General features: G+C 38.9%; 1 protein-coding gene across 19 annotated transcripts in view; it reads left to right on the top strand.

Annotated features, from left to right (window-relative positions):
* arnt (aryl hydrocarbon receptor nuclear translocator) overlaps positions 1-26962 on the top strand; it is a 40987-nt gene extending 14025 nt beyond the window's left edge. The window contains exons 8-22 of one of the 19 annotated variants that reach the window (XR_012391431.1): positions 525-590; positions 1831-1916; positions 2005-2081; positions 4348-4482; positions 5194-5268; positions 7509-7660; positions 9234-9321; positions 11019-11058; positions 11224-11320; positions 13967-14153; positions 16778-16958; positions 17097-17236; positions 20078-20272; positions 26626-26719; positions 26815-26962. Coding sequence is in view for 6 of the 19 variants with exons in the window: in XM_005157852.6 (XP_005157909.2) it covers positions 525-590; positions 1831-1916; positions 2005-2081; positions 4348-4482; positions 5194-5268; positions 7509-7660; positions 8959-9060; positions 9234-9321; positions 11019-11058; positions 11224-11320; positions 13967-14153; positions 16775-16958; positions 17097-17236; positions 20078-20164 (1516 nt within the window). In the remaining 13 variants the exon portion in view is untranslated. 19 annotated transcript variants of the gene reach the window in all.

Below are 26962 nucleotides of genomic sequence, written 5' to 3'. Positions count from 1 at the left end.
AAACGCGTTCTGACACGCCCTGAAAGCATTTGCGCCCTGCGTTTTGCGCTCTGCTCATGTACCGTCAAAATAGAGCCCTAATTTTATTGGCTGATGCTGCTATGATGATTGTGTCAGAACCAAGCTTCAGACATGCCCTCCGTCAAGCATGTGAATTGGCCGTTTGTGTTTAGGGATACACATAAGCAGAAACGTTTACAACCCTGCCTACTGCAGCGAGGGGGTGTTGAGAGTTTTTGAAAACAGTATGTTGGCACTTTTCAAACTTCTTTTTGAACTCAAACGAATTACGAAAAATAACTTATTTTCAGTATACTGGGGTCTTTAAACCGATAAAACATTTTTATAATGTTATACATGTCAGGCCTTAATAACCCTTTATTTTAAAGGTCATGTAAAAAAGTGTTGAATTCTTATATACAGTTCAAGACAAAATTATTTGCCCTCTTGCAGGGCTTTTATAATTTTACAGATTTATTCACAATATCTACTTATTCAAGTGAAATGATGTGTGTGTGTTGTAGGTGTGGAGTGTGTCCAGTAGAGCCTGTGTCTCTTAACAGACTGAACTTCCTGAGGACCAGAAACAGGTAAAGCGTCTCTCTTTGTCTGTATGTGAGACAATCTCAGTTCATAAATAGATATAAAGCGTTAGTTCACCTAAAAGTGAAAGAAAACCCATCATTTACCCACCTCAAGGCATCCTAGGTGAATATCACTTTCTACTTTCAGTCAGAGTTATTTAAAAAGAAGTTTCCAGCTCTACATTGGAAAGCTTTTATCAGCCGTCCAAAATAATTAAGCTCATCCATTCATAACAAAAAGTGCCTCACACAGCTCCAATGATCAATAAAAGTCTCCTTTAGCAAATCAGTGCTTTTAACAAATTGCACAGAACTGTTTATAAAGGTTTATGTGGTCGTATGTCTTACAAAAAACTAACAAGATCACCACAGAAGACCTTTATTCACATTTGAAACGTTTCTTTATTATGAATGGGTACACTTTCGTGGACTTGTATTGAACTGTTTGGAGAAAAAAAGTAATTGTGGAGCTAAATGAGGCTAAAATGATGTGAAGTTTATTTATAAACTAATGTCAAGAGGATCGCTGCTTATGATTGCTTGCAGTTGTCCTGCATTATTCAATTTATGATTCATCATATCGGACGATTCCTAAGGTACTATAAATATCCTCAGTCCCATATAACAGCCATCATCAATTTAAAGAATCCCCCCTTCCACCCCTACTCCTCCTCCTTTCCTAGATGGGTGGCAAGGTGGCCTAGTGGTTAGCACTGTTGCCTCACAGCAAGAACGTCACTGGTTCTAGTCTTTACCAAGCCAGCTGACGTTTCTGTGCAGAGTTTACACGTCCTCCCCATGCTCATGTGGTTCCCCCCGGGTTCCCTGGTTTCCTCTCACCGTCCAAAACATGCAACTTAAATTAATTGACTAATCCAAATCGGCACCATAGACATGCTCCTAGTAAGTAGTTATCTCTAAAGAGCAATCACGAAATGTTTATTAGTTACTACAGCAGGGGACTTCTGAGATCTACCTGAGCTCAAACTCCCCTCTCGCCTTACAAACGGGAAGGAGCCTTGGGCTCGAGGATCTTATGAGCTCAGGGCTCTCTTCTGGGACAGCATGCCAAACAAGCTTTATAATCAATCATCAGCTAAGTGTGAACTCTTCAAATATATTTAAGTAGCTTTGACTGAAAGAAGAAAGTCAGCTATACCTAAGATGTCCTAAAGCTGAGTAAATCATGGAATAATTATAATTTGTGCGTGAACTAACCCTTCTCTCATCTCCTGTTGTTCTGCAGGAACGGATTGGGTTCTGCTAAAGACGGCGAGCAGCAGTATGTGGTTGTCCACTGCACAGGCTACATCAGATCTTGGCCTCCTGCAGGTACAGTATACACGCACACAATACACCGGAAGTGGCTATTGTTTACACAGAGTGGAGCTGGGAATAATATCTGGCTTTATCCTCTCAGGAATGAACCTGTCTGAGGAGGAGGCTGATAATAATCAGGGAAATCGTTTCTGTCTAGTTGCCATCGGAAGGCTACAGGTACTGCTTTTTTGTTCATGTATTCATCTTTAAAACAAATCTGCACTGAGTCATGGTTTTGCTTCATTATCTTTCTCTTATGGCTTTGTTGTGAAAAATTAATTGTCAACTTTGTTTAAACTTTTTAATAATATGTTATTTATAACCAGTGTTGGGCATGTATGTGGTTGTCCGACCCCTACACACACAATCAACAATGAGTTGATATTCTCCTCAGTTTAAAACTCACTGTATTCAGTTTTTTAAAGGTCCCATGAAATTAAAATAAAGTTTTTAGATGTTAGTACAAGTATTGTTAGATTTTAAGATATCCACAGGCTAGTGTGCTCCAGAACAGTGTCAAAACTTGCGCTTGGAAGATATAAAACTGATCTAAACATGTAAAGCTTGTAGTTTGTCACTTCCACCTAGGGCATCCCGAGTTCGAATCCCGGCTCGAGGACATTTCCCGACCTTGCCCCTTCTTACTCTCTCCTACTTCATTTTCTGTCTGATTACTGTCCTATCTAAAAAAAAGGCAAAAAGGCCAAAAATAAATCTTTTTAAAAAAACTACAGTTTCTTATCAAATCACACCAATCATATGCACCAATCAAATACCTGACATGCCCAGCCCCCTTCAATAAGCTTCTCATTTGCTTTTCATTTCATGCGCTTGAGCTCAACCAACCTTATTGGCTGAGATGGGATAAAAACAAAATGCTATTGGCTGTTTTTAAGAAAGGGCAGGGGGTACACGTTCCCACCCTCTCTTTGTGTTTTGGTTGAGATTACGTCAAACATCAAATAAAAATGCATATTTCAAAGCAGTTCATGTGACCTTTAAAACGCTTCACTGATTGTTTACAGTTTAACTGAAGTTATTTTATGTTAATTTATGCAAAGCATTATGAGGCATTGGAGAACAGGTACATTGAAAGTGATCTTAAAAATAAACAAATCTTACATTTTACAAAGTCTTTATGAATTTCTTTTAATGGATGGAGAAAATCGCTCAAGTTTCATTGAAAATTATCTTAATTTTGAAGAATTTATTTTAGATTAGATTCTCATTACACATGTTAAAGGCAGGAAATGCAGTTTAAGTCTAGCCAGGAGTGCATTATGGTATATGCGGAGCTAGTGTTTCTTCCCATACTGAAAGTTCTGGTGAACGGTTAATGTGACTTTTAACCATTTTATGCGGTTCCTTTTACAGCGTCGATGTTGTAATGTAATTAAAATACAAGCAGTTAAATAGATTTTGGCATTCATTTAGTTGCTCAAGCGTTAAACGAGACAAAAAGCCATTTACTTGCAGAATCGACAGGCTAGCACAGATGCTCCATTGAATATACTAGGGTAAAATAAATGTCTATATTTTGAAGACATGGCGGGGGAAAATGTAATTTAATGCAGTGCTTCTTGTACAATCTGAGACCCACTTTATATTGGATATCACTAAGCCAGAGTAGTTCTCTGTTTTTTTTAAAGAAAACAGACCTTAAACGCACTGATTTTGTAATGGCATACAGTTCACCGGAAGCGTTTAACTTAGGTTACTGACAAATTAAAAGTCCTTTAGCATACTTCCACATATAGCAGCAAGTGCAGGATATAGCTACAGGTATAAGTAAAAAGTGCAATTATAGAAAACTATTGGAAATGTTTACAGATGGATGTACTGTGAACATAATATACAAGTCATATTAACTAGAATCAGATATTTACAAATAGATGAACATATTGTAAAGGCTGCTATTAATAATCAGGGATATGCAAATACATATCAGCATAAGATGCACAAAAAAAAATTATTCCTGCAAAATTGTTGCAAACAATTTATACGGGTTGAAATTAAACAAACAAATTAAATTTGGTACTGTTCAACTTAATTTCTTTGTTTAGATTCAGACCAAATAAATAGTTTACAACCACTTAAATTAAAACAATTTGGTAAATCCAAGGAATCATCTTTGAATATTTGTTTTCACTGTATAGGTTTTGCTGTAACAGGAATTACAAATTGATATGTATATCATACAAATGTATATGTTCAGTGGATATGTGCATTTACAAATGGGTATGTACAGTGTAGTGCAATGATTAAATGCAATGTCAAGTGTGCAGTATGAAATAGTGCAATGGTTATGGGCAGTGTAAGTTGTAAGGGGTGGGCAGAGGAGTCAGTGAGGGGCAGAGTTCAATATTAGTGGTGGTTCAATATTTGTGGGTGAACTGACCCTTCATCGTTCTCTCTGACCTTGTGACCTTTGTTTGACCTGCAGGTCACCTGTTGCCCGAGCGACACAAGCATAAACAACATCAGCGTTCCAGTGGAGTTCATCTCCCGCCACAATTCTCAGGGTGTCTACACGTTTGTGGATCACCGCTGTACGGCCACGGTGGGCTTCCAGACTCAGGTGGGTCACGAAAAAAGCATTCAGGCTTAGGCCCAATCCCAATTCTACCTCTTAGCCCTTTCCCTTTCCCACACCAAGGGGTAGGGGTGTTCCAATTCTCTTTAGCTTGAAGGCGTAGGGCTAAGGGGAGGGAGTGAATACCCCTTCGAATAAAGATTTTTCAGGCCCACACTCAAAACCAAGGGAAAATAAATTTTTATTTGATTTTCCCCGATTTAAATCCCTGCACAGTCACAGTTTTACTTTGATAATATTAATGAGTCTTTAGTTTGTATTATTTATTCATTTATTTTTATTTATTTGTATTATTCATTTATTAATTTTTATTTATTTGTTTTTAAAATAGCAATTTAGGTATGGCAGATGTGTTATTTTGCAAAAAATGTGCAGCATTTAAGAAAGAAATGAAAGGGCTCTTCACCTTAAATTCTTTTAAAATATTTTTATTTTAAATCGTGACTAAATTGTGAATCGTGAGATTAGTATCGTGAATCGTTACATCCCTAGGAGGAATTGAATTTGGATCGTAAGCCTTAAATAAAAATAAAAAAGTTATTATTTTTAACTTGATGTATTTTGTACGTGTCTGTGTTTTTTTTATACATGCACAAAACCTGTAATAAGTTTGTTTGAATTTTAAGTGTTTATGTGTAGTTAATCATTGAGTTTACATTATCAAACGCATGTGACTGTTCTTCTTGTGTGATGCAGGAGCTGCTGGGGAAGAATATACTGGATTTCGCACACCCAGAAGACCAGGGTTTACTGCGAGACAGCCTTCAGCAGGTCTGTCTATCCAAATACAATCACTATCTCCATCTAGCCATTTCTTAGCTATTTATTTTGTTATGTTTACACGTGAACTAGTCTTTTCACTGTGTAGTCTTACACCGTGTCCTAGTACTGTATGTGCCAAAGCGTGATAAAAGCCATCTTTCTCATATTAAACTACTCTGAACTGAACTCTGAACACTGGACTGATACAGTTTCAGTTTATTAGAACTGCTATATTAAGCTCCTTTGACACTCTTCATTGCAAAGGCGCTATAGAAATATAGATGAAATATTGAAAATGAGTTTTTGTCCTGGCCATCTGTGCCAGCGATGTGGGAAATTTCTAATTTAGAAATTCTTTTCCATGACGTTGCAGCAGAACAACAATTCAATTCATCTTTATTTTTCTAGCGCTTTTACAATGTAGATTGTGTCAAAGCAGCCTAACATAGAAGTTCAATTGAAACTGCGTCAGTCCAGTGTTCAGAGTTGAAGATCAGTTCAGTGTGGTTTATTTTCACTGCTGAAAGTCTAAACACTGAGGAGCAAATCCATCGGTGTTAACTCAACAAGACCCAGACCAAGCAAGCCAGTGGCGAGGAACAAGCTTCACCAATTGACCAAAGTGAAAAAAAAAACCTTAAGAGAAACCAGGCTCAGTTGGGCATGACCTTCTCTGGCCAAACTTCATGCGCAGAGCTACACTCTAGGCGCTGGAGGCTGGAGAACGCTGGACGTCCATCATGGAGAACTGCAGGTGTGAGTAGGTCACCGGTGGGTGTTTAGCTGGCCTACAGAATCAATAGAGACTCGTCTGGCACAGGGGTCTTTCAGGAGCCAGTCTCATGCTGTCCACTCCTCTATGACTGCCACAGCATCTGCTCAGGATACGGCCTGGTCCAGGATTATGGATGCCTTGGCATCAATTCTTCACAGGTCTTAGATCGCATCAATGGCGCTGCATAATCTATAGAGGCCTCGGGATGTGTATCCCCAGGTGGAAATAGAGAATAAAGAAAATAATTAGCGTAGCTGCTGTTCATAGTGTTTTTAAACACAAGATGTAAAAATGAAGTGCTGTAAATGAAAATATTAATTATATAAACAGACATAGAAACAAACATGTAAAGCATATGAGTATTTCAAATAAAATAAAAAACGCATAAAGAGTTTCAGTCGACGTCATTCTCACTCGAGGAAACGTCACAGTAAAGCTGTACAGGGCGTTCACGTTTCATACGAGAAGCACTTCTCACAAAACAGATGCTTTATACACATATATGCTTGTGTATAAATGTTCATAACCTTTCTATGAACATGAGTTGATTATAACTGCAGATCAATGATCTGCGAAATAGCCTGTAACGTCTGCAATTATATGAAATAAATCAATGCAACATATATGAACACATACAGCCCCTTACAGTCTCTGATGTGTTACCAATCACAGAAAAACTACACACAACAGACATTTAGTCCTTATTTGGGTTCAAAAACAACACACAACATATAGGCCACAGTCTAATCTGTGTGTGTCATCTTCAGCAGCACATGTAGCCCCTTGTTAGAAAGTAACTCCATAATTGCGGGTTCATAATAGTCCAAAAGGTGATGACAATAGTTTAACAAGGCAGTTTGCTCATCTTTTAGGCTGCAGAAAGAATCATTTGCTCCTGTTTTTTGGTTTCTGAAAGGATCCGATGTCAGAAGCACTTCAATAACCATGCGCACGTTATTATTATCAGCTCAAGAAGTTTGTTATTTTTTAAATATAGATGCGCGGTGAGCGCATGCAAGCTCTCTGGAGAAAGTGAAACCACTTTCGCTTTAGACGGCCTTGTAAACAAGAAGGCAAAGGGTAGATTCTGCTTTTCTTGGATTTGTTGCTGTTCATCAAGACAACAACAAGGTTTATTTAAGCTCGGTTTGACCATGGCTTGTTATTATATGTATATATTATTACGGTGTAATGTCTCGGCTGTGTATTTAAAAATGGCTTTTGATAGCCTTTTCTTGTGCTGGGACCCTTTGCAAAGCGCACTCAAAAAGTGGTGCGGTATGTTTCGCTTTTTTGGTATCTTTTTACAGTGGAAACGGCCATAAACGTGTACTGACCCGTACCGTACCACTCAGGGGAAACGGGAAATAAGTCCTGAGCCAAAAAGATTCTAAAGGCTGCGCCCGCTCGTACATGAAGAATACAATCAATAGGCTGGTGTTTATTGCTCTGTGACCTCTGACCCCATGTGCAGGTGGTGAAGCTGCGAGGTCAGGTGATGTCGGTGATGTTTCGCTTCCAGTCTAAAAGCCGCGAGTGGGTCTGGATGAGGACGAGCTCCTTCACCTTCCAGAACCCTTTCTCTGAGGAGATCGAGTACATCATCTGCACCAACACCAACGTCAAGTGAGTCAAATCACACACACACACACACACACACACACACACACACACATATGTCATACAGGTTTGTGTCCTGATATGTCACAAAAAGACGTACACACACACACACACACATACACAAACACACATACACACACACATATGTCATACAGGTTTGTGTCCTGATATGTCACAAAAAGACGTACACACACACACACACACACACACACACATACACACACACACATATGTCATACAGGTTTGTGTCCTGATATGTCACAAAAACACGTACACACACACACACACACTGTTGTTTAACACCACACACAAACACATTACAGTCATGTGAACGATTAGAATGGTAACACTTTATTTAAAGGGGTGTTTATAAGACATCTTTATAATCATGAATGAGGTGTTATGCATGCATATGACAGCTGAAATTAAGGGTTTTTTGCTCAGTTTTGTCATTTTAAATGCAAAGATGATATCGTTTGTTATGACAACATGACAAATACATCACTACTGGTCTTCTACATCAGGACAACTTGACATTACCAAGACATCAAGACTTGTCATAAATCTGTCATAAACATGATTGTCATGAACCGTTATAATTGTGTCATGTGTCAGTGTGTGTGTGTGTGTGTGTGCATATATGTGTGTGAGTAAAGAGAGTCTTTGTGTTAAAGTGTAAGTGTGTGTGTGTGCATCTGTGTTTGTGTGTGTGTTAGTGTCTGTGTGCGCATATGTGTGTGAGGGAGAGAGTCTTTGTGTAAAAGTGTGTGTGTGTGTGTGTGTGTGTGTGTGAGCATGTGTGAGCGTGCGCACGCACTTCTCTTTGTGTGTGGTGTGTGTGTGTGTGTGTGTGTGTGTGTGTGTGTGTGGTGTGTGTGAGCATGTGTGAGCGTGCGCGCGCATTTCTCTTTGTGTGTGGTGTGTGTTTGTGTGTGTGACTGTGCGCAAATGTGTGTGTGCGTAAGAGAGTCTCTGTAAAAGTGTGTTTGTGTGTGTCTTTCTGTGCGTGTGAGTGTGTATAAATAAATTAGTGTTTATGAATTTGTCTGTCTGTGTTTGTGTGCACGGACTCATGTGCATTACAGAGTTTGTGTGTGTGCGCATATGTGTGTGTGAGAGAGTCTCTGTGTAAAAGTGTCTGTGTGTGAGCATGACTTATTTTGTGTGTGACTGAGCGAGTTAATTCAGCTCAGTTTATGCATGTGTACTGTGTATGTGTGTGTGTGTGTGTGTGTGTGTGAGTGACTGAGTGTCTTAATTGAGCTCAGTTTAACCTGCTCTCTCTCCTGCGGTCTGCATGGCAGTAGAGGGTCGAGCGAGGGCTCCGTGTCCCCTCTGTCATCCCCTTCACTGGGCCAGAGCCCAAACTGCCCCTCCACCCCCAGCCCAGGCTGCGTCACGGTCAGGTGAGAGAAGCGGACACCTTCATCCGCTCCATCTGTCTGCTGTCGGTGGTGGATTACCCAGCATGCTCTGCTCTGGGGTCAGCTGAGGGTGTGGTGTGATGCTGTCGGTGGTGGGACTTGGAGCTTTTTCATTGGCTAACGTTGAGATTCCTCTGCTGTTTTCTGCTCTTCAGGCAGTTGCAGCAGCAGCAGGTGGAGTTGGATGGAGGAGGAATGAGCCAGGAAACACCCTATGAAAACAGCCAGGTCGCTCTTCCTCAGGTAAACACACCTGACATTACACATGCTCACTGCATACTTGGGCTGTGCGATATGGGCGAAAGAAACCTGTCACGATTTTCTTGAACAATATTGCGATTTCGATTTTAATCAGGATTTTGTCACAGACAGACTGAATCTGTGTTTACAGTGTGAATCTGAAACATATTTCAAAAGACAAACTAAAAAAATATGATTAAATGCATTTAAAATACACTTAAATACCCGCAAATACATTTTTAGTACATTGTTATTTTTTTGTGTTAAATAAAAGTTTGATGGTTTTACACTATAAATATACTAATTAAAATTATGTTTATACTTCAGTAGGACTTTAGTACATTTGACAAAAGTATACTAAATACCAGTAATACTTAAATAAATTTTTAGTGTACTACAATAAAGTACACTACAGAAAAAACATCCAAATTTTTTTTTTCAAAAGTGTGCTTTAAATGCTTTTAACATTAGTTGATTTTTAGTACACTGTTTACATACTAATCCTAAGTTTAAAATAAGTTAATATATAAAAAATCTATTAGTAATGTATTGTAGTAGAAGTACATTTTCCCAAAAGTTGTACTTAAGTACACTTAATATGAATGCATTATTATCACTAACACTTAAATTGATGTTGAGTGTGATCATTTTAAGTTTACATTAAATTGACTTTATTAAAAATATATTAGTAATGTATTGTAGTAGAAGTACATTTTCCCAAAATACTTTAAATATAGTATTTGGCGCACTTTTTTTTTTACAATTTGTATATTCTTTAAATATATTACTATTATACTTTAAATAAGTCATAAATATATTTAAATGTTTAAAAGTTGGGTTCAAGTGTATTTCTCGTTGTAACTCAATATATTTTTTAAAATAAAGATGTAGTATGTTAAAAGCACATTTCCTCAAACATCTCAAAATAGCACAGTCAAGTGCACTTAGATGGTATTAAGTTTATCTTAACATATACTTAATACTATCTTTTAGTACATTAAGTACAAAATTAGTGTGCGAAAATACAGCACTTTTAGTACATTACTGAAGAGTGTACTAAGTATACTTAAATAAAGTGCAAACTTTTTTTTTTTTTTTTTTACCTGGGATGTCTCTAAAACAGACATAAAATAGAAGTCACCCAGTAAAGCTTTAGCAAATTGTCTCTAGAACAGACCTATGGCAAAACAAATGTGTGTGTATGTGTGTGTGAGCGCATGCCGTCAAACTCAAATGAGGCTCTGTTGTTCTGCTTGACCGAATAGCAGAAGTAGTTGCTTGTGTGTTGACGGATTTCTTTTGTCATAGATCATAGACCTCTTTGTGAAATAGGTCGTTCACATTTTGATTTCACTAAAATACAAACAAATAAACAGTTGGTTTACAAGGTTTACGCATTTAACAATGAAGGAAATTCTGTATTTGAACTCTTTTCGAATGGTCTTGCAATACGAAATGGAGTCAGATCCGGATTGAATACCCTCGCAGTCCGGATCTGGACCCGAGGTCGGACTTTGAGAAGCCCTGATGTAGATGAGCAGAAAAATGTTTTAATTTTTCTTGTTTTCAGAAATAATAAGTCAAAATTTCAACAAGCAAATGGAGTTTTTAAAAAAGTTTGTTCTGATTATATGTGAATAAGCTCTGTTCTAATAGTTTACCACACCATGAGTGTCTTTGTCCATTTGTGTGTCTTTCAGGTTTCAGTGCAGACCTGTGGTGTAGTCAGTGCTGATCACAGTAAGACTCCTCTCTCACACATACACACACTCTCACTAAAGACAACCCTCATTAAGTAGAGCTGAGATATATGTACAACAACAAAAAAAAAAATCAGTTTTCACAGATCTACTATTAAAACCATTTGTGATGATGATGATGTGGTTGTGTGTCTGTGTGTGTCAGGCTCTAAGGCTGTTTCCTCCAGTGTATCCAGTGGGCAGCAGGTTTACCCACCAGCAGCAGCTTTCCCTAGCCCTGCACGACCCACTGAAACTTTCAGGTACACACACACACACACACACATTCTCTCTCGCTCTCTCTCACACACACAGACTCTCAAACGGACACACTGAGATGCACCGCACGAACTCAGACACACACTTTTACACAGGCTCACACGTACAAACACACATTGATGCACACTGCTATGCAAACACTCACAAACACATACACACAGATTTACAGGCACAGACTTTCACACCGACATGCACTGGACACACACCTGTCTCTCACACACACACACACACACATGTACAAACTCTTTCACATGCTCGCTCTCATTCTCTCACTCACTCACTCATACACTCACTCTGTCACTTACTCACTCTCTCTCACTCACTCACTCACTCACTCACTCAAACCTGCAAACACACCTCACACAAACACACACACATACATCCAGTGCAAGACGTGTTTGGTGTGATTTCTTGCTATTTTCAGACCAGCGCAACAGTAATTTACATGTTTTGTGCTACATTGTTCAAATAGCAAATCTATTTGCTCCACTTTGTGGACTCATGGGTGTGCTGGTCTATAAAGGAGGTGTGTTAAGGCGCATTGCTATATTGTGGAACTGAATAGACCACACTATTGACCGACTAAAAGCTGCTCTAAAGTCCAGTGCAGAGAGAGTTCTTTATGCACCTATGCGGGTCCAAACACTTACAGGTTGCTTAATACACACAGGATGTACAGCAATACACAAATACCTTTACAGATGAAAACAGTTAAAAGATTAAAATGTTAGAAAAATTACTATTTTTTTTTACATGAATATAAAAAACACTGCCTCCATGTCTTATCTCCGGAGGCGTTTTCAGTTTATTCATGACAATCTGCATTAGTATAATGTTATTACTATTAGTAGTATTATTTATTAAATGCAGATTTATATTTGTTTTAATGAAAACAAGTTTAGATGTGTCCACCTGTGTGGTTTTGGAGACGTCTGCATCACCATATGGGGCATAAGAACAGGATGTGTGTTAGGATATTACTCAGTTTTTGAGCACACTTCGTTATTATTGTTCATTTATTCCTTTGCTGGAAATTAGAACTGAATTCAGATATAATTTTGAAACAAATCTTTGTGCTTAACAAAGAAAAAATCAAATATGTGGGCTAAAGGATATCTTCAGTGAGTTTCTACCGTTTCCTTACTCGTTCTTTATTCTCGCGCTGCAGATGCACTGTTTAACTGTTTTCTCGCTAGTGAAACGTTCAGTGTTTCCTCCCAAGTCTGCCATGTAAATCGCAAATGCACCATGGCCAGGGCCGGAGCGTCCATAGAGGCGACCTAGGCGGCCGCCTAGGGCAGCAGAATAGAGACGGCGGCATCCATGACACTACCCTCACCTCTCGCGCCCTCAGTTACATTCGCGTCTAGGGCAGTCTAGGACCGCAGAATAAAGAGAGCGGCATCCGCGACACTACCCTCACCACCTGCGCCCTCAGTTATATCCAAGTCTGGGGCGGCAGAATAAAGAGGGCGGCGTCCGCGACACTACCCTCACCGCCTGCGCCCTCAGTTATATCCAAGTCTAGGACCGCAGAATAGAAAGAGAGGCATCCGCGACACTACCCTCACCACCTGCGCCCTCAGTTATATCCAAGTCTAGGACCGCAAAATACAAAGAGAGGCATCCGCGACACTACCCTCACCGCCCGCGCCCTCAGTTATATCCAAGTCTAGGGCGGCAGAATAAAGAGGGCGGCGTCCGCGACACTACCCTCACCACCTGCGCCCTCAGTTATATCCGCGTCTAGGGCGGCAGAATAGAGAAGGCAGCGTCCACGACACTACCCTCACCACCTGCGCCCTCAGTTATATCCGCGTCTAGGGCGGCAGAATAGAGAAGGCAGCGTCCACGACACTACCCTCACCACCTGCGCCCTCAGTTATATCCGCGTCTAGGGTGGCAAAATAGAGAAGGCAGCGTCCACGACAGCTCCCCCAGCCCCACCCCCCCCCCCCTTCACTTAGCTTTCACTTTAGGGGTGAGGGCAGTGTGACCGTCCTATGCCTACAGCGGCAGTTTAGCTTGCTCCGGCCCTGACCATGGCGCGACGCAACTGACTCTTAAAGTGAATGAAAGATGAGGGTTCTGATTGGTTTAGTGTAACGGAATTACCGTTGATCCGTGATTCGTACGGATCACAACCCGCGGTTCGGAACACACATGACCCGCGAATTAATACATTTTTTTACTTGTAGAAAGAGACTCTAGTCTCTAGACTTTAGAGTCTTTAGTCTTTTGAGTTAGTTGTGAAGTTACAGTCAAATAATACAGAAGTACTAGGATAACAGTGTTTAGTGTAGATAAAACCACTTCACAGTTCTGAATATTTTACAGTTTATTTTTATTCAGCTGATTATTTCTCCATTTTATTTTGAATAAAATTACAACTTCTCCGTTCTGTTTGTTAAATCCAAAAGTGTCTGTTTCTGTAATATACGGAAAGCAAATTACATTTGTCTCCTCTTCTGTTCGGCTGATGCGAAAAATGGTCCGATCCATGACAAAATCCATAATGTGATCTGAACAGTGAGATTTGTGATCTGTTACACCACTAGTATTGTGTGTGTGTGTATGCAAATGTGTGCGTTTCCTCACGGGTGTGTATATGTGTGTGTGGTCTGTGTTAGGTCCCCTGTTCTGCCGCAGCAGATGGTGCCCGTGGCTCATTCAGCGGGTCAGATGTTGGCACAGATGTCCCGGCAGAGCACTCCGTCTGGGGTCTCCGGCTCCAACAACAGCCCCATTCAGGCCCCATCGGGACCCACAGCACCCCCTGGACTCTGGAATACCACAAGGCAACCCTTCAGCACACAGGTACACATGTGAAGCGCATTACACCTATAGACTATAAAAAATATGGACGTAGTATCCGTGACGTCACCCATAGGCTGATAAGCGCATATGAGGCTACAAGTAGACGTGGACAACCATCGCCATTATGTTCGTGCATCATCGTACCGACCTGGGGTAACCAAAAAAGGGTAAAGAGACGGAGCTACAGATGGCTGCTAGCATTTGCTTAGATGAGCTTTTCTTTGGGAGAAACGCTTTCTACTTCATTATCTGTGACTCACTTGTGTTCTGACCACGTGTGCATGGTCGTATACTATATCAATAAAGTGTTTTGTCTTTTAAAAACACTACTGTAATACATTGAGCCACTTAGCATTGTCCTTATGATGTTTTTCTACAGGAGAAAAATGCTAATTACTTCCAAACACTTCAAATATAGTCTGTGTTAGTAACGACTATTGATGAAATCCAGGCATAACACTGTACAACAACGCTTCAGATGGCTGTTTTATAGCCTACAGCTAATCAATCTGTCAGATTCTGGAGTATATTACAGGTCTAAAGAAAATTATTTATTATTATAAATTATCTTAAAGAAAACAAATACATTTATAGATAAAAGTATATAAGAATTGCACTCAGCTGGGAAATGACGGGACTTGAATGGTTTGTGAGGACAAAGTGCACACAGCATGCCATATCATTTGATAATTGTAGGAAATTATTCCAAAAGGCAACTGACCTTGTAAAGCCACGTAAAACAAAACAAAAACACGATTTATATGCCGAGTTCAGCAGCTAATCAGCCGGAATCAGCTCAGGTGACGGCAACCAGTCAGACCTAGCTGTCACTCAGGTAGCCACGCCCTTAATTATGCAGACTTAATATAAAAGAAAAAGATGAGTTATAATCCACGGTTGTCATAAAGGGTAATATTACCTATATCTACCAAAATCGTTTTTTTGTAGCAGGCTGTAAACTGCTTTTTTTTTTCTTACGTAAAACTGGCCATTTTATCATTGGAATCAATAGAAATGTGCTCTACTATGGAGCCAAGACTCCTGGAATTTCGATGAATTGCAGTTTCATTTACATCTGTATTAGCTTCACGAGGGTAAGCAGGATTGATTACACCATGTCCTAACAACACGCACAATTCTAGCAACATGCAATTTGTCTGTCTCCACTAAATGCAACAGAAAGCATTTTCTAGACAAACAAAAAATTGCCAAAATTAAGTGAATCTCACCCCCCCCCCCCCCCCCCCCCCCAAAAAAAAATTTAATTATCTGCCAGTGATGTAAGGACAATAATGTAATTTAAAAAACAAATAAAGGAAATGCAACCTGTGGTGGACACTAACAGCCTCTGAAATGAGACGCAGATTCAGAGTTCCACATGTGAGGTTATTAATTAGCAAATAATATAAATATTATGAGCGTAAACATTAGGTGAGCAGGTTACATTGTAACCCCGTGTCCTAACAACAAGCTACATGACGAGATATTTAGTGATAAGCATTTTGGCTGTTTGCACCAGACGAAACACCACAGAAAAGTAAATACAGCCATTCAGAAGCACAGAATAGTGCACTCACTGCACTTCAGCAAAATGGTAAGGTTTATAATCTAATTATTACATATTGAACTACTTTAACATTATTAAATGTACATGCTGAATAACTGATTTGTGTTAGTTTGCATTATTTCACAGTTCTAAAGTTCAATCTTAAACGGTTTATTTTGTTTTCATGATCTGAGGTGAACTATCTGCTGCTGCTTTCAGTAGTATGGCAATACATGTCATGTCAAATGGCATTCAAAGTCACATTATTAGCATTTCGTCTGAATAAAGCACGTGAGGTGTGCATGAGGTGTAGTTTTCTGTTGTTCAGCTGCAAGAAATAGAAGGCGTTTCTAAAATATACATTTCCGATGTTGGTTGTGAAATATTCCTTCTATCGTGTGCCGCTGCTTTTATTTAGAACACGATTAAAATCAGCCTTAAATCAGCCTTTAGGGTCGATAGTCAGGCACACTCCTGTTGGTGTTGTCAATCAGGCAACCTGCGCTTGCATGTGTTTTGAACCAGGCATGCAATACCTAGTTCAACCACTGGGTGTCAAACTTACATTCTGCACCATCTTTAAAAGCATGTTTTGCCGGGTTGTTATTATTTTGAATACTGTTAGACTCCCCTAAAAATGTCAAATAGACCTATTCAAATGTTTTAAAAAAGCTGGTGATATCGAAATATATATCGCAGAAATTTTTTTCCAATAGCCCTACTGTGATTAGATCATTGAGTCATTGTAAATTCATATTTATTCAATTTGTTTATTAACTGCATTAATATATTATTGACTAATATGAAAATGTTCATGATTTATTAACAATACAGTTAGTAAAGTAATATTTTCTGTCTTTTAGTATATATTATATCACACGTGTATATTTTTATGTAAAACATATATATACATTTTTTTTTTTTCATAAATTAAGTTTTTAATTACCATACTCCCAAAATCATTCTGCATAAATGCGCAGATTTTTCTTTTTTACAAAATTCTGCATAGATATAGCTAAAAATGTCCGCATATTCTGTCTGGCCCTGCTCATATGTAAATCCCCTCTCTGTCCAGCAGGTTGCAGGTCCAATTGGAAAGAACCAGTCTGCTCCGTTTAACATGGGAGGCTTTAGCTCCGCCTCTGCACCCTCCACTTCCTCTTCCTTTGGCCAGATGGGCGGAGCCTCGGCTTCAATGGCAAGCACATCCAGCTACCAGCAAATAAACAGTCACAGCAACCCCTCCACTAATGGATACGGTACATATTGTGCAGCTTTAGGTTGTGTTATGTTTTGTGTTGTTTGTGTTACATGTTTTGTCTCATATGTTTTGTGCTATGTTATGCTACTTTATGTTCTAAGCATATAAAATAAGCAGTGGTGTTTCTTCTGTTCAGGTGATGTTGGTCAGATAGCAGCAGCGTTTGGCACCAGGCCAGCAGAGGGCGTCACAGGCTGGCAGCAGTGGCCCAGTCAGACACACACACAAGCCTCCGCAGACACACAAGTGCAAAACAACCAGACGGACATGTTTCCGGTGAGTGGAGCAATCGTCAAAGTCAAATTGAGCTGGGTTAGGGTTTAGTGTTACATAGTTTCAGAACAGTACGATTTTTCCTTTATTTTTTAAGGGGACCTATTTTGCCCCTTTGTACAAGATGTAAAATACATTTCTGATGTCCCTATAGTGTGTGTGTGTGTGAGGCGAGGGGGTCAAAATTCACTACATTGAACTCATATTTAAAGGGGACATTGCAGCAAATCAGTTACATTCCTGCATAAAAACAAGCTTGCTAGCGTAAAAAATGTTGCGTGACTTTTATCAAATTCATATAAGAATGGAGGATCAAGTTGTTTTGTGTGCTGTGGCTTTGCTCCACTTATCCAATATAGCTGCATTCACACTGCGAGCTTTACGCCCTATTCACACGGGGCGTCAGCGTCAACGCTTCCCATTCACTTTGAATGGGTGACGTCAGGCGTTGCCGAACTGCATTGTGGATCCGTCGGCGCCGCTTCAGAAGCGTTCCTCGCTGCAGAAGTTGGGACTAGCTCAAATTTTCAAGCGCCGACGGCAGTGTCAGCCAATCAGATCGCTGTATGCAAATACACCAGCTCAAACAGTGGCCTATTGCTGACTGAATTTCATTGGCTGACGCTTCTATGACGATCGTTTCAGCTCCAACTTCAGACACGCCTTCAGTCAAGCGTTGACGCTGAAGCCCCGTGTGAATGGGGCGTTAGTCCTCAAATCAGGTTTTTTCTCAGATCTGATGTTTCTGCATGGCTGTTCACACTGCTCTTATAAATGTGGCCAATATCAGATTTGCAGTGTGAACAGATCCTGTTCCCAAACTGCCCCGCATGCGCAAAAGTACAATACGGACAGCACAAAATGTCTGATTATGCACACAGTGTGTGTACTGTGTGAAGCACGTCGTCAGATTATGCTTAATATGATTATTGCACTTTTCACAGACACCCGTGGTGTATTTGATGAACTGTAAAGGGATGTTCTGCTACTACTAATGTGTTTTAACCATTTAAAACCTAAAATAAGTCACTTGTGATTGAAAACACTGATCGTTTGCATTGGTGGAAAGTAACGAGCTACATTTCCTCATGTTACTGTACTTCTGTAGTTTTTTTGTGAGTTTGTAGTTTTTAGAGGAGTGTTTAAAATCTGTGTTTTTTTTACTTAACTTTTTTACATGCATTTTTAAATGCTCTTTCCTATTTGGGCTTATTGGAACCTAATTAGAATAAAACTAAGTGTCATATTTTGATATGATGTGCTTTTAGAGAAAAATGATGTCCATATATGTGCACTAGTGGTCCGAATTTACATAAATCCCTTTTTCCTGACTGGTTTAATGCATATACAACATATACATTTTTTTTTTTTTTACATGTTTTGACTATCAGAAACAAAATATTTTGCCCATTTTTGACCGTTAAAAAGTGTGTTAAAACATTAAAAAACATGTCATATGCTGCAAAACAGTTGCAGGATGACACTGTATGTCTGTAACAAAATATAAAGCATTCAAAGTATTTTAAACAGCCACTTAAGAGCTAAAATGTGTTGTCCACTTAGGTGGCCACCAAGCCCTAGGACAGAGGTGGGGAAACTACGGCCCTCAGGCCATATGCGGCCCACTGAACACTGTCATCTGGCCCGCAAGGGTTTTTAAAATGCTGCTTCTGAGTAACGGTTTGATTCAGAAATAGTAAATTAATGATGCAATACAAGTGAACGCCATGTGATGGCAGTATTGCACTTGGTACAGTTAGCACAACCAGTGGAATTAGAACACACTCTTGGATATTAAAAGGCACTCGAACGTTAATGACTGAAAATGAGTCAAAAATAGTTTTTGACTGACTGTCGTGTGTTTAAGAAAGAATGGACGACAAAATACTTCTTAAAACAGTAAAACAGCTCGCACATGATATAATCCAGACCGCAATGGATGCGAGGAGACTTCTTTCCCATCAAGCAGAGCTGAAGCAGCGCCTAGGTAGCACAGAATCAGCGTGCAGGCATTTTTCTTTTTAGGCCGATTGGTGGTTTTTGCACAGATAAATCTATCTCTGTCCATTCTACTTACCTATCTATCTTCATATATAAATACACTTTCTGTTTTTACTTATCATCTGCATCAAGCTCTTGGTGTGAATGCACAGTAATGGTGGGCGGCTGCTTTTCATTCAGGGCTGTTTATGCTAATGAGGGAGAGATGGCCACTAGTGGGCGGGGCTTTCCCCCTCTGATGACACGTACAAAGGGAGAACGTCAATCAAAGTGTTTCTGCAGACTGTTTATCTCAAGTGTGATTATAATAAACACAATTAATTAACTTTGTCCATTAGAGGCTGGAGATATTCACACACTGCTGCCTCACAACTGTGTTTAAACCACTGCATTCATTCATTTTCCTTCAGCTTAGTCCCTGATTCATTAGGTGTCGCCACAGCGGAATGAACTAATCCGACATTCTCAGACATATGTTTTACGCAGTAGATGCCCTTCCAGCCGCAACCCAGTTCTGGGAAACACCCATACACACTCACATTCACACACACACACTCATACATTACAGCCAATTTACCTTATTCAATTCCCCTATAGCGCATGTGTTTGGACTGTGGGGGAAACAGGAGCACCCAAAGGAAACCCACACCAACACGGGGAGAACATGCAAACTACACACAGAAATGCCAACTGGCCCAGCAGGGACTCGAATCAGTGACCTTCTTGCTGTGAGGCCACAGTGCTAACCACTTTGCCAGCGTGCCCCTGTGACATCATTACTCCAGTCACATGATCCTTCAGAATCCCTCTAATAGGCTGCTTGTGTGTGTTTGTCTTCCTCAGGATGTGCTCTCCATGTTGGATCAGAGCGGCAGCTTCAGTAATGGGGATTTCTCAGAGATGCCCATGTTTCCTCCGTTTCCTGAGTGATGCCTTTCCTCCGTCTGCTGCTTCGCCTTCACTCACTCTTTCTTACGCTTTTAACCAAATGGACGGCAGAATGCAGCCGAGAGACGAATGCTGCGCGAGGATGAAGCTGTAAGCCATAATAATGTGAGACGGAGAACAGAAAACAGCAGAGCAGACACACACACACACACACACACACACACACACACACACACACAGACATGGAAGTGTTGGTGAAACTTGTTGACTTTCAAATCACGCACAATTGCACACTTCCAGCACAAGCGGTCTCACACTGTGTCTGCCACGCGCACACACTCATGCATACACACATAAGTGCACACACACTCACACAGATGCACAGACTTAACACACAATTATGCATACATACACAAACGCACACACTTATACACATGCACTCGCACATCTTTGATACACACTCATATACAAATACACTCTCTCACACACACACACACACACACTTAAGCATGCACACAAATGCAAGCATGCTCACTCGCACACTAGCACAGACTCAAACACACACTCATCACACACTCGCTTACACATGCACTCACACACACACACACACATCCGCACTAATGCATTCAAACGGCACACAAAAACAACAGACACACGCAAACACACTCACATATGCACATAAGTGCACATGCACTAACTTAAACGGCTGCAGACTCTCTCGCAAATACACACACACATGCATGCACACACACTCACAGAGGCACAGACTCTCTCTAATGCATACACACTTAAGTATGAGCGCGCACGCACACACCAATGCACAAACTTTCTTTTTCACACACACTTATGCAATCATACATACATACAAACACATGCTTACACACTCATGCACTCAGACATCTATGATATACTTTTTCACACACATACACTCTCTCACAGACGCATACACACGAAGGCAAGCATGCTCACACACTTATGCATACTCACATAAGTGCACACACACTCACACAGATGAACAGACTTAACACACAATTATGCATACATACACAAACGCACACACTCATACACATGCACTCGCACATCTGTGATACACTTTCTCATATACAAATACACACACACACACACACACACACACACACACACACACACACACACACACACTTAAGCATGCACACAAATGCAAGCATGCTCACTCGCACACTAGCACAGACTCAAACACACACTCATCACACACTCGCTTACACATGCACTCACACACACACACACACACATCCGCACTAATGCATTCAAACGGCACACAAAAACAACAGACACACGCAAACACACTCACATATGCACATAAGTGCACATGCACTAACTTAAACGGCTGCAGACTCTCTCGCAAATACACACACACACATGCATGCACACACACTCAAACAGAGGCACAGACTTTCTCTAATGCATACACACTTAAGTATGAGCGCGCACACACACACACCAATGCACAAACTTTCTTTTTCACACACACTTATGCAATCATACATACATACAAACACATGCTTACACACTCATGCACTCAGACATCTATGATATACTTTTTCACACACATACACTCTCTCACAGACGCATACACACGAAGGCAAGCATGCTCACACACTTATGCATACTCACATAAGTGCACACACACTCACACAGATGCACAGACTTAACACACAATTATGCATACATACACAAACGCACACACTCATACACATGCACTCGCACATCTTTGATACACTTTCTCATATACAAATACACACACACACACACACACACACACACACACACATACACACACACACACTTAAGCATGCACACAAATGCAAGCATGCTCACTCGCACACTAGCACAGACTCAAACACACACTCATCACACACTCGCTTACACATGCACTCACACACACACACACACATCCGCACTAATGCATTCAAACGGCACACAAAAACAACAGACACACGCAAACACACTCGCATATGCACATAAGTGCACATGCACTAACTTAAACGGCTGCAGACTCTCTCGCAAATACACACACACATGCATGCACACACACTTAAACAGAGGCACAGACTTTCTCTAATGCATACACACTTAAGTATGAGCGCGCACACACACACACCAATGCACAAACTTTCTTTCTCACACACACTTATGCAATCATACATACATACAAACACGTGCTTACACACTCATGCACTCAGACATCTATGATATACATTTTCACAAACATACACTCTCTCACAGACGCATACACACGAAGGCAAGCATGCTCACACACTTATGCATACTCACATAAGTGCACATACACTCACACAGATGCACAGACTTAACACACAATTATGCATACATACACAAACGCACACACTCATACACATGCACTCGCACATCTTTGATACACTCTCATATACAAATACACTCTCTCACACACACACACACACACACACTTAAGCATGCACACAAATGCAAGCATGCTCACTCGCACACTAGCACAGACTCAAACACACACCCATCACACACTCGCTTACACATGCACTCACACACACACACACACACATCCACACTTATGCATTCAAACGACACACAAAAACAACAGACACACGCAAACACAAACTCACACAAACACATATGCGTATAAGTGCACATGCACAAACTTAAACGGCTGCAGACTCTCTCGCAAACACACACACACATGCATGCACACACACTCAAACAGAGGCACAGACTCTCTCTAATGCATACACACACACACACACCAATGCACAAACTTTCTTTCTCACACACACTTATGCAATCATACATACATACAAACACGTGCTTACACACTTATGCACTCAGACATCTATGATATACTTTTTCACACACAAACACTCTCACACACGCATACACACGAAGGCAAGCATGCTCACACACTTATGCATACTCACACTAGCACAGACTTAAACAGACACACACTCATGCATACACACAAACGCATGCTTTCACACTCAAGCATACACATGCACTCACACACGCACACGTACTCTTACACACACTGTTGCATACAAACGCACACAAACGCACTTACACTCATTTCTAGATATACATTCACACAGACTGGAAACACATACACATGCACTCACACAGAAAAACACACTTTTGCATACACATTCATGCAGACTTGCACGCATACACACACACACACACACACACACGCACACTCAGGCAGTGGGTCTGTCTGTCTCTGACTGTGATTGTGAACGTATTGCACTGCCTCTTTCCTGAAGCCATGTGTCGGGTTGATCCATATGATGAAATGACAGATGAACTCGTCCAGATCAGGTGTGTGTGTGTGTGTGTGTGTGTGTGTGTGTGTGTGTGTGTGTGTGTGTGTGTGTGTGTGTGTGTGCATGTGTGTGTGTGTGTGTGTGTGTGTGTGTGTGTAAAGCAGCAGCCATGGCTTATCTGATTTTATGTCTGCTTTTTAAGAGCTTCTGTTCAGAGCTAAAGAAGAGACTCATTCTCAGCTGATCACTCTCGGTTTCAACTGAAAGAATTTAAGCTTGAACTTGAGTTTGAGTCTAATTTTGAGCTTATATTTGAGTTTGAATCTAAATTAGAATTTGAATTCAAGTTTGAAATTGAGTTTAAATTTCAGTTGGAATTTGAGTTTAAATTTCAGTTTGAATTTAAGTTTGAATTCAAGTTTAAAATTGAAGTTTATATTACATTTCAATTTAAATTAGAATTTGAATTTAAGTTGGAATTTGAGTTTGAATTTAAGTTTGAGTTTGAATATTAATTAAAGTTTGAATTCAAGTTTGAATTTGATTTTAAGTTTGAGTTTGAATTTGATATTAAATTTAAATTCAAGATTGATTTTGAATTTGAGTTGGAATCTAAATTCGAGTTTGGATTTAAATTAATGTTTGAATTTGAGTTTAAACTTGAATTCAAGTTTGAATTTGAGTTTGAGTTTAAATTTAAATTCAAGTTTGAATTTGAATTCACAATTGAATTTGAGTTTGAATTTAAGTTTAAGTTTGAGTTCAAGTTTGAATTTGAATTTAAATTAGAATTTTAATAAGTTTAAGTTGGAATGGAAGTTTGAATTTAAGTTTGAGTTTAAATTTTAATTCAAGTTGGAATTTTGGAGTGAATTCGAGTTGGAATTGAATCAGCTCAGCAGGATGTGGAACTGCAAAACAGGACAATTTCATATTTGATACGGATGTCTGTAAACATTTATTCTTAATATCATCTGATGTTTCTAGAAATAATGTGGTTCCGTGTAATTTCATCCAGAAAAATTGAAATGTTTTTAAACGACGTCAGTTTTCTGGACTGGTTTTATGATAAACACCTTATGATAAGGTTTATTTAACACATTGATGAACCTGATCCAGCAATGAGCAATACTGCATTTATTAACCTTCAGGAACGTTCATCAGTCAGAACAATGACCTTTTTTCAGTTCTAAGATTGAATGTAGCAAATCTCAGTTTTTCTCATTACATCAGGGTTTATTTTTGTTTATATCCTGCATTTTTGACATTAAGTAAATTGTGGGAATTCTCACTATTGTTTTGTATTTCTCTTACAAATGTTTAAGCTTGTGTCAGTGTTTCCACTGTTCTACATTTGTCATTTAATGTCAGAGTTTATATCTTACAATTGTATGTTTATATCATCCAATTTTATTTAGATTCTTTTAAATTTCTTATTTATGTTGACACAACAATACATTGACCAGGCTTGATATTTTATTAACCTTTAGATAAAATAATATTAATACATATATGGAATAATATGTTACCAATTAAAGCTGTGTAAAGACAAAACCCTTTTTTTTTAAGCCATAAAAACATTTATAACTCTCAATTATGTTATTTATATATATATATATATATATATATATATATATATATATATATATATATATATATGTATATATATATATATGTATGTATGTACAGTTGAAGTCAGAATTATTAGCCCCCTTTTGATTTTGATTTTCTTTTTTAAGTATTTCCCAAATGATGTTTAACAGAGCAATACAATTTTCACAGTATGTCTGATAATATTTTTTTCTTCTGGAGAAAGGCTTTTTGTTTTATTTTGGCTAGAATAAAAGCAGTTATTAATTTTTTAAAAACTATTTTCAGGACAAAATTATTAGCCCCTTTAAGCTAATTTTATTTTCGATAATCTACAGAACAAACCGGGAAAAAAATTATACAATAACTTGCCTAATTACCCTAACCTGCCTAGTTCACCTTATTAACCTAATTAAGCCTTTAAATGTCACTTTAAGCTGTAAAGAAGTGTCTTGAAAAATATCAAGTAAAATATTATCTACAGTCATCATGGCAAAGATAAAATAAATCAGGTATTAGAAAATAAGTTTTTAAAACTATATTGCTTAGAAATGTGCTTAAACAATCTTCCTTCCATTAAACAGAAATTGGGGAAAAAATAAACAGGGGCGCTAATAATTCAGGGGGGCTAATAATTCTGACTTCAACTGTATGTATATATATATAAATATATGTATATATATAAATATATGTATGTATGTATATATGTATATATATGTATATATATATATATATATATATATATATATATATATATATATATATTTGTATATATATATTTGTATATATATATTTGTATATATATATATATATATATATATATATATATATATATATTTGTATATATATATATATATATATATTTTTTTTTTATTTTTTTTTTTCAGCTTTCCCTTTGACATACAAACTTATATATAAAGCAAGATTTCTCACTCTTTTTTCAGAATGTAATAACCTACAATTTGTAAAAAAAAAAATCACAGCTACGCTTATTTTATTTAAATGTTGATATTAATTAGTCTTGCGGCAGTAAAAGGCTTGCTGTGGTAAAATGTTGAAGTATTGTAGAGTTGGGCGATGTCAACCTTTTTGGCATCGTACGATGTCTAATGTGAAGCATTGTAATGGACGATGGCATCCTCATCATAGACGAAGGTGAATTAATTATTTATGAATAATTAATTAATTCATAACGAATTAATTATTTGTAGCCTTTCAACTACCTGTCTTGCATGGTCTTTGTTTTATCCATCGCGGAGGATCGGCGATGCCGGCTCAGCATCGTGTTGTCTATTGGCCATCATCGTCTATCGACCCAAACCTAAAGTATTGTGCATTGTCAGTTCAGCTTTACCAGCGTCGTTCACTGATGAACCCTTATTGTGACGTGTGGCAGTTCTGCATCCTGTCCTGTGTGTAAAAGTGTTCAGATCCAGCATTTGTCCTGTTTTCTTTCCTCTGAACAGAAGCTCGTCTGTTCTGTTTTAGCTGATTCCCCGATCCCCAAATCGAGATTGAAATCCAGCAATACCCAGGAGGATGTGTGTGTGTGTGTGTGTGTGTGTGTCCTTCATATCCATTTTATTGCTATCCTAAGTATTGTTATCATGATGTTTTGTTTTAATCTAGATAAAGAGACAGGTGTAAAGCTCCAGCTCTTCATTGTGGAGTCTTTATGCTGAATTAATCTTGTACAGAGAGTATCACAGAACTTCTATTGCAGGTTTGATTTAATCAACTGTTCATTTGTCTTGAGATCTTTATAATTAAGTTTGTGTCTGAATGTGCGAGTGTCTGCGTCTTCCTTCTGTGTTACAGTGTCACGCTCTGTGGCGTTTTAATTTCTCCACATTTTGATCTGCAGTTTGTGTACAACATTTAGAAAGGTGAATGATAAATATATGTGTAAATAAAATATTAAAGAGAGCTGTTTGAGGTTTTGTATTAAAAATGCTGTTGTCTAAAA

Source organism: Danio rerio, chromosome 16, assembly GCF_049306965.1.
Source record: "Danio rerio strain Tuebingen ecotype United States chromosome 16, GRCz12tu, whole genome shotgun sequence".
Taxonomy (NCBI): domain Eukaryota; kingdom Metazoa; phylum Chordata; class Actinopteri; order Cypriniformes; family Danionidae; genus Danio; species Danio rerio.
The sequence above is the reverse complement of the archived record's forward strand: the minus strand, read 5'-3'. Positions and strand labels throughout refer to the sequence as shown.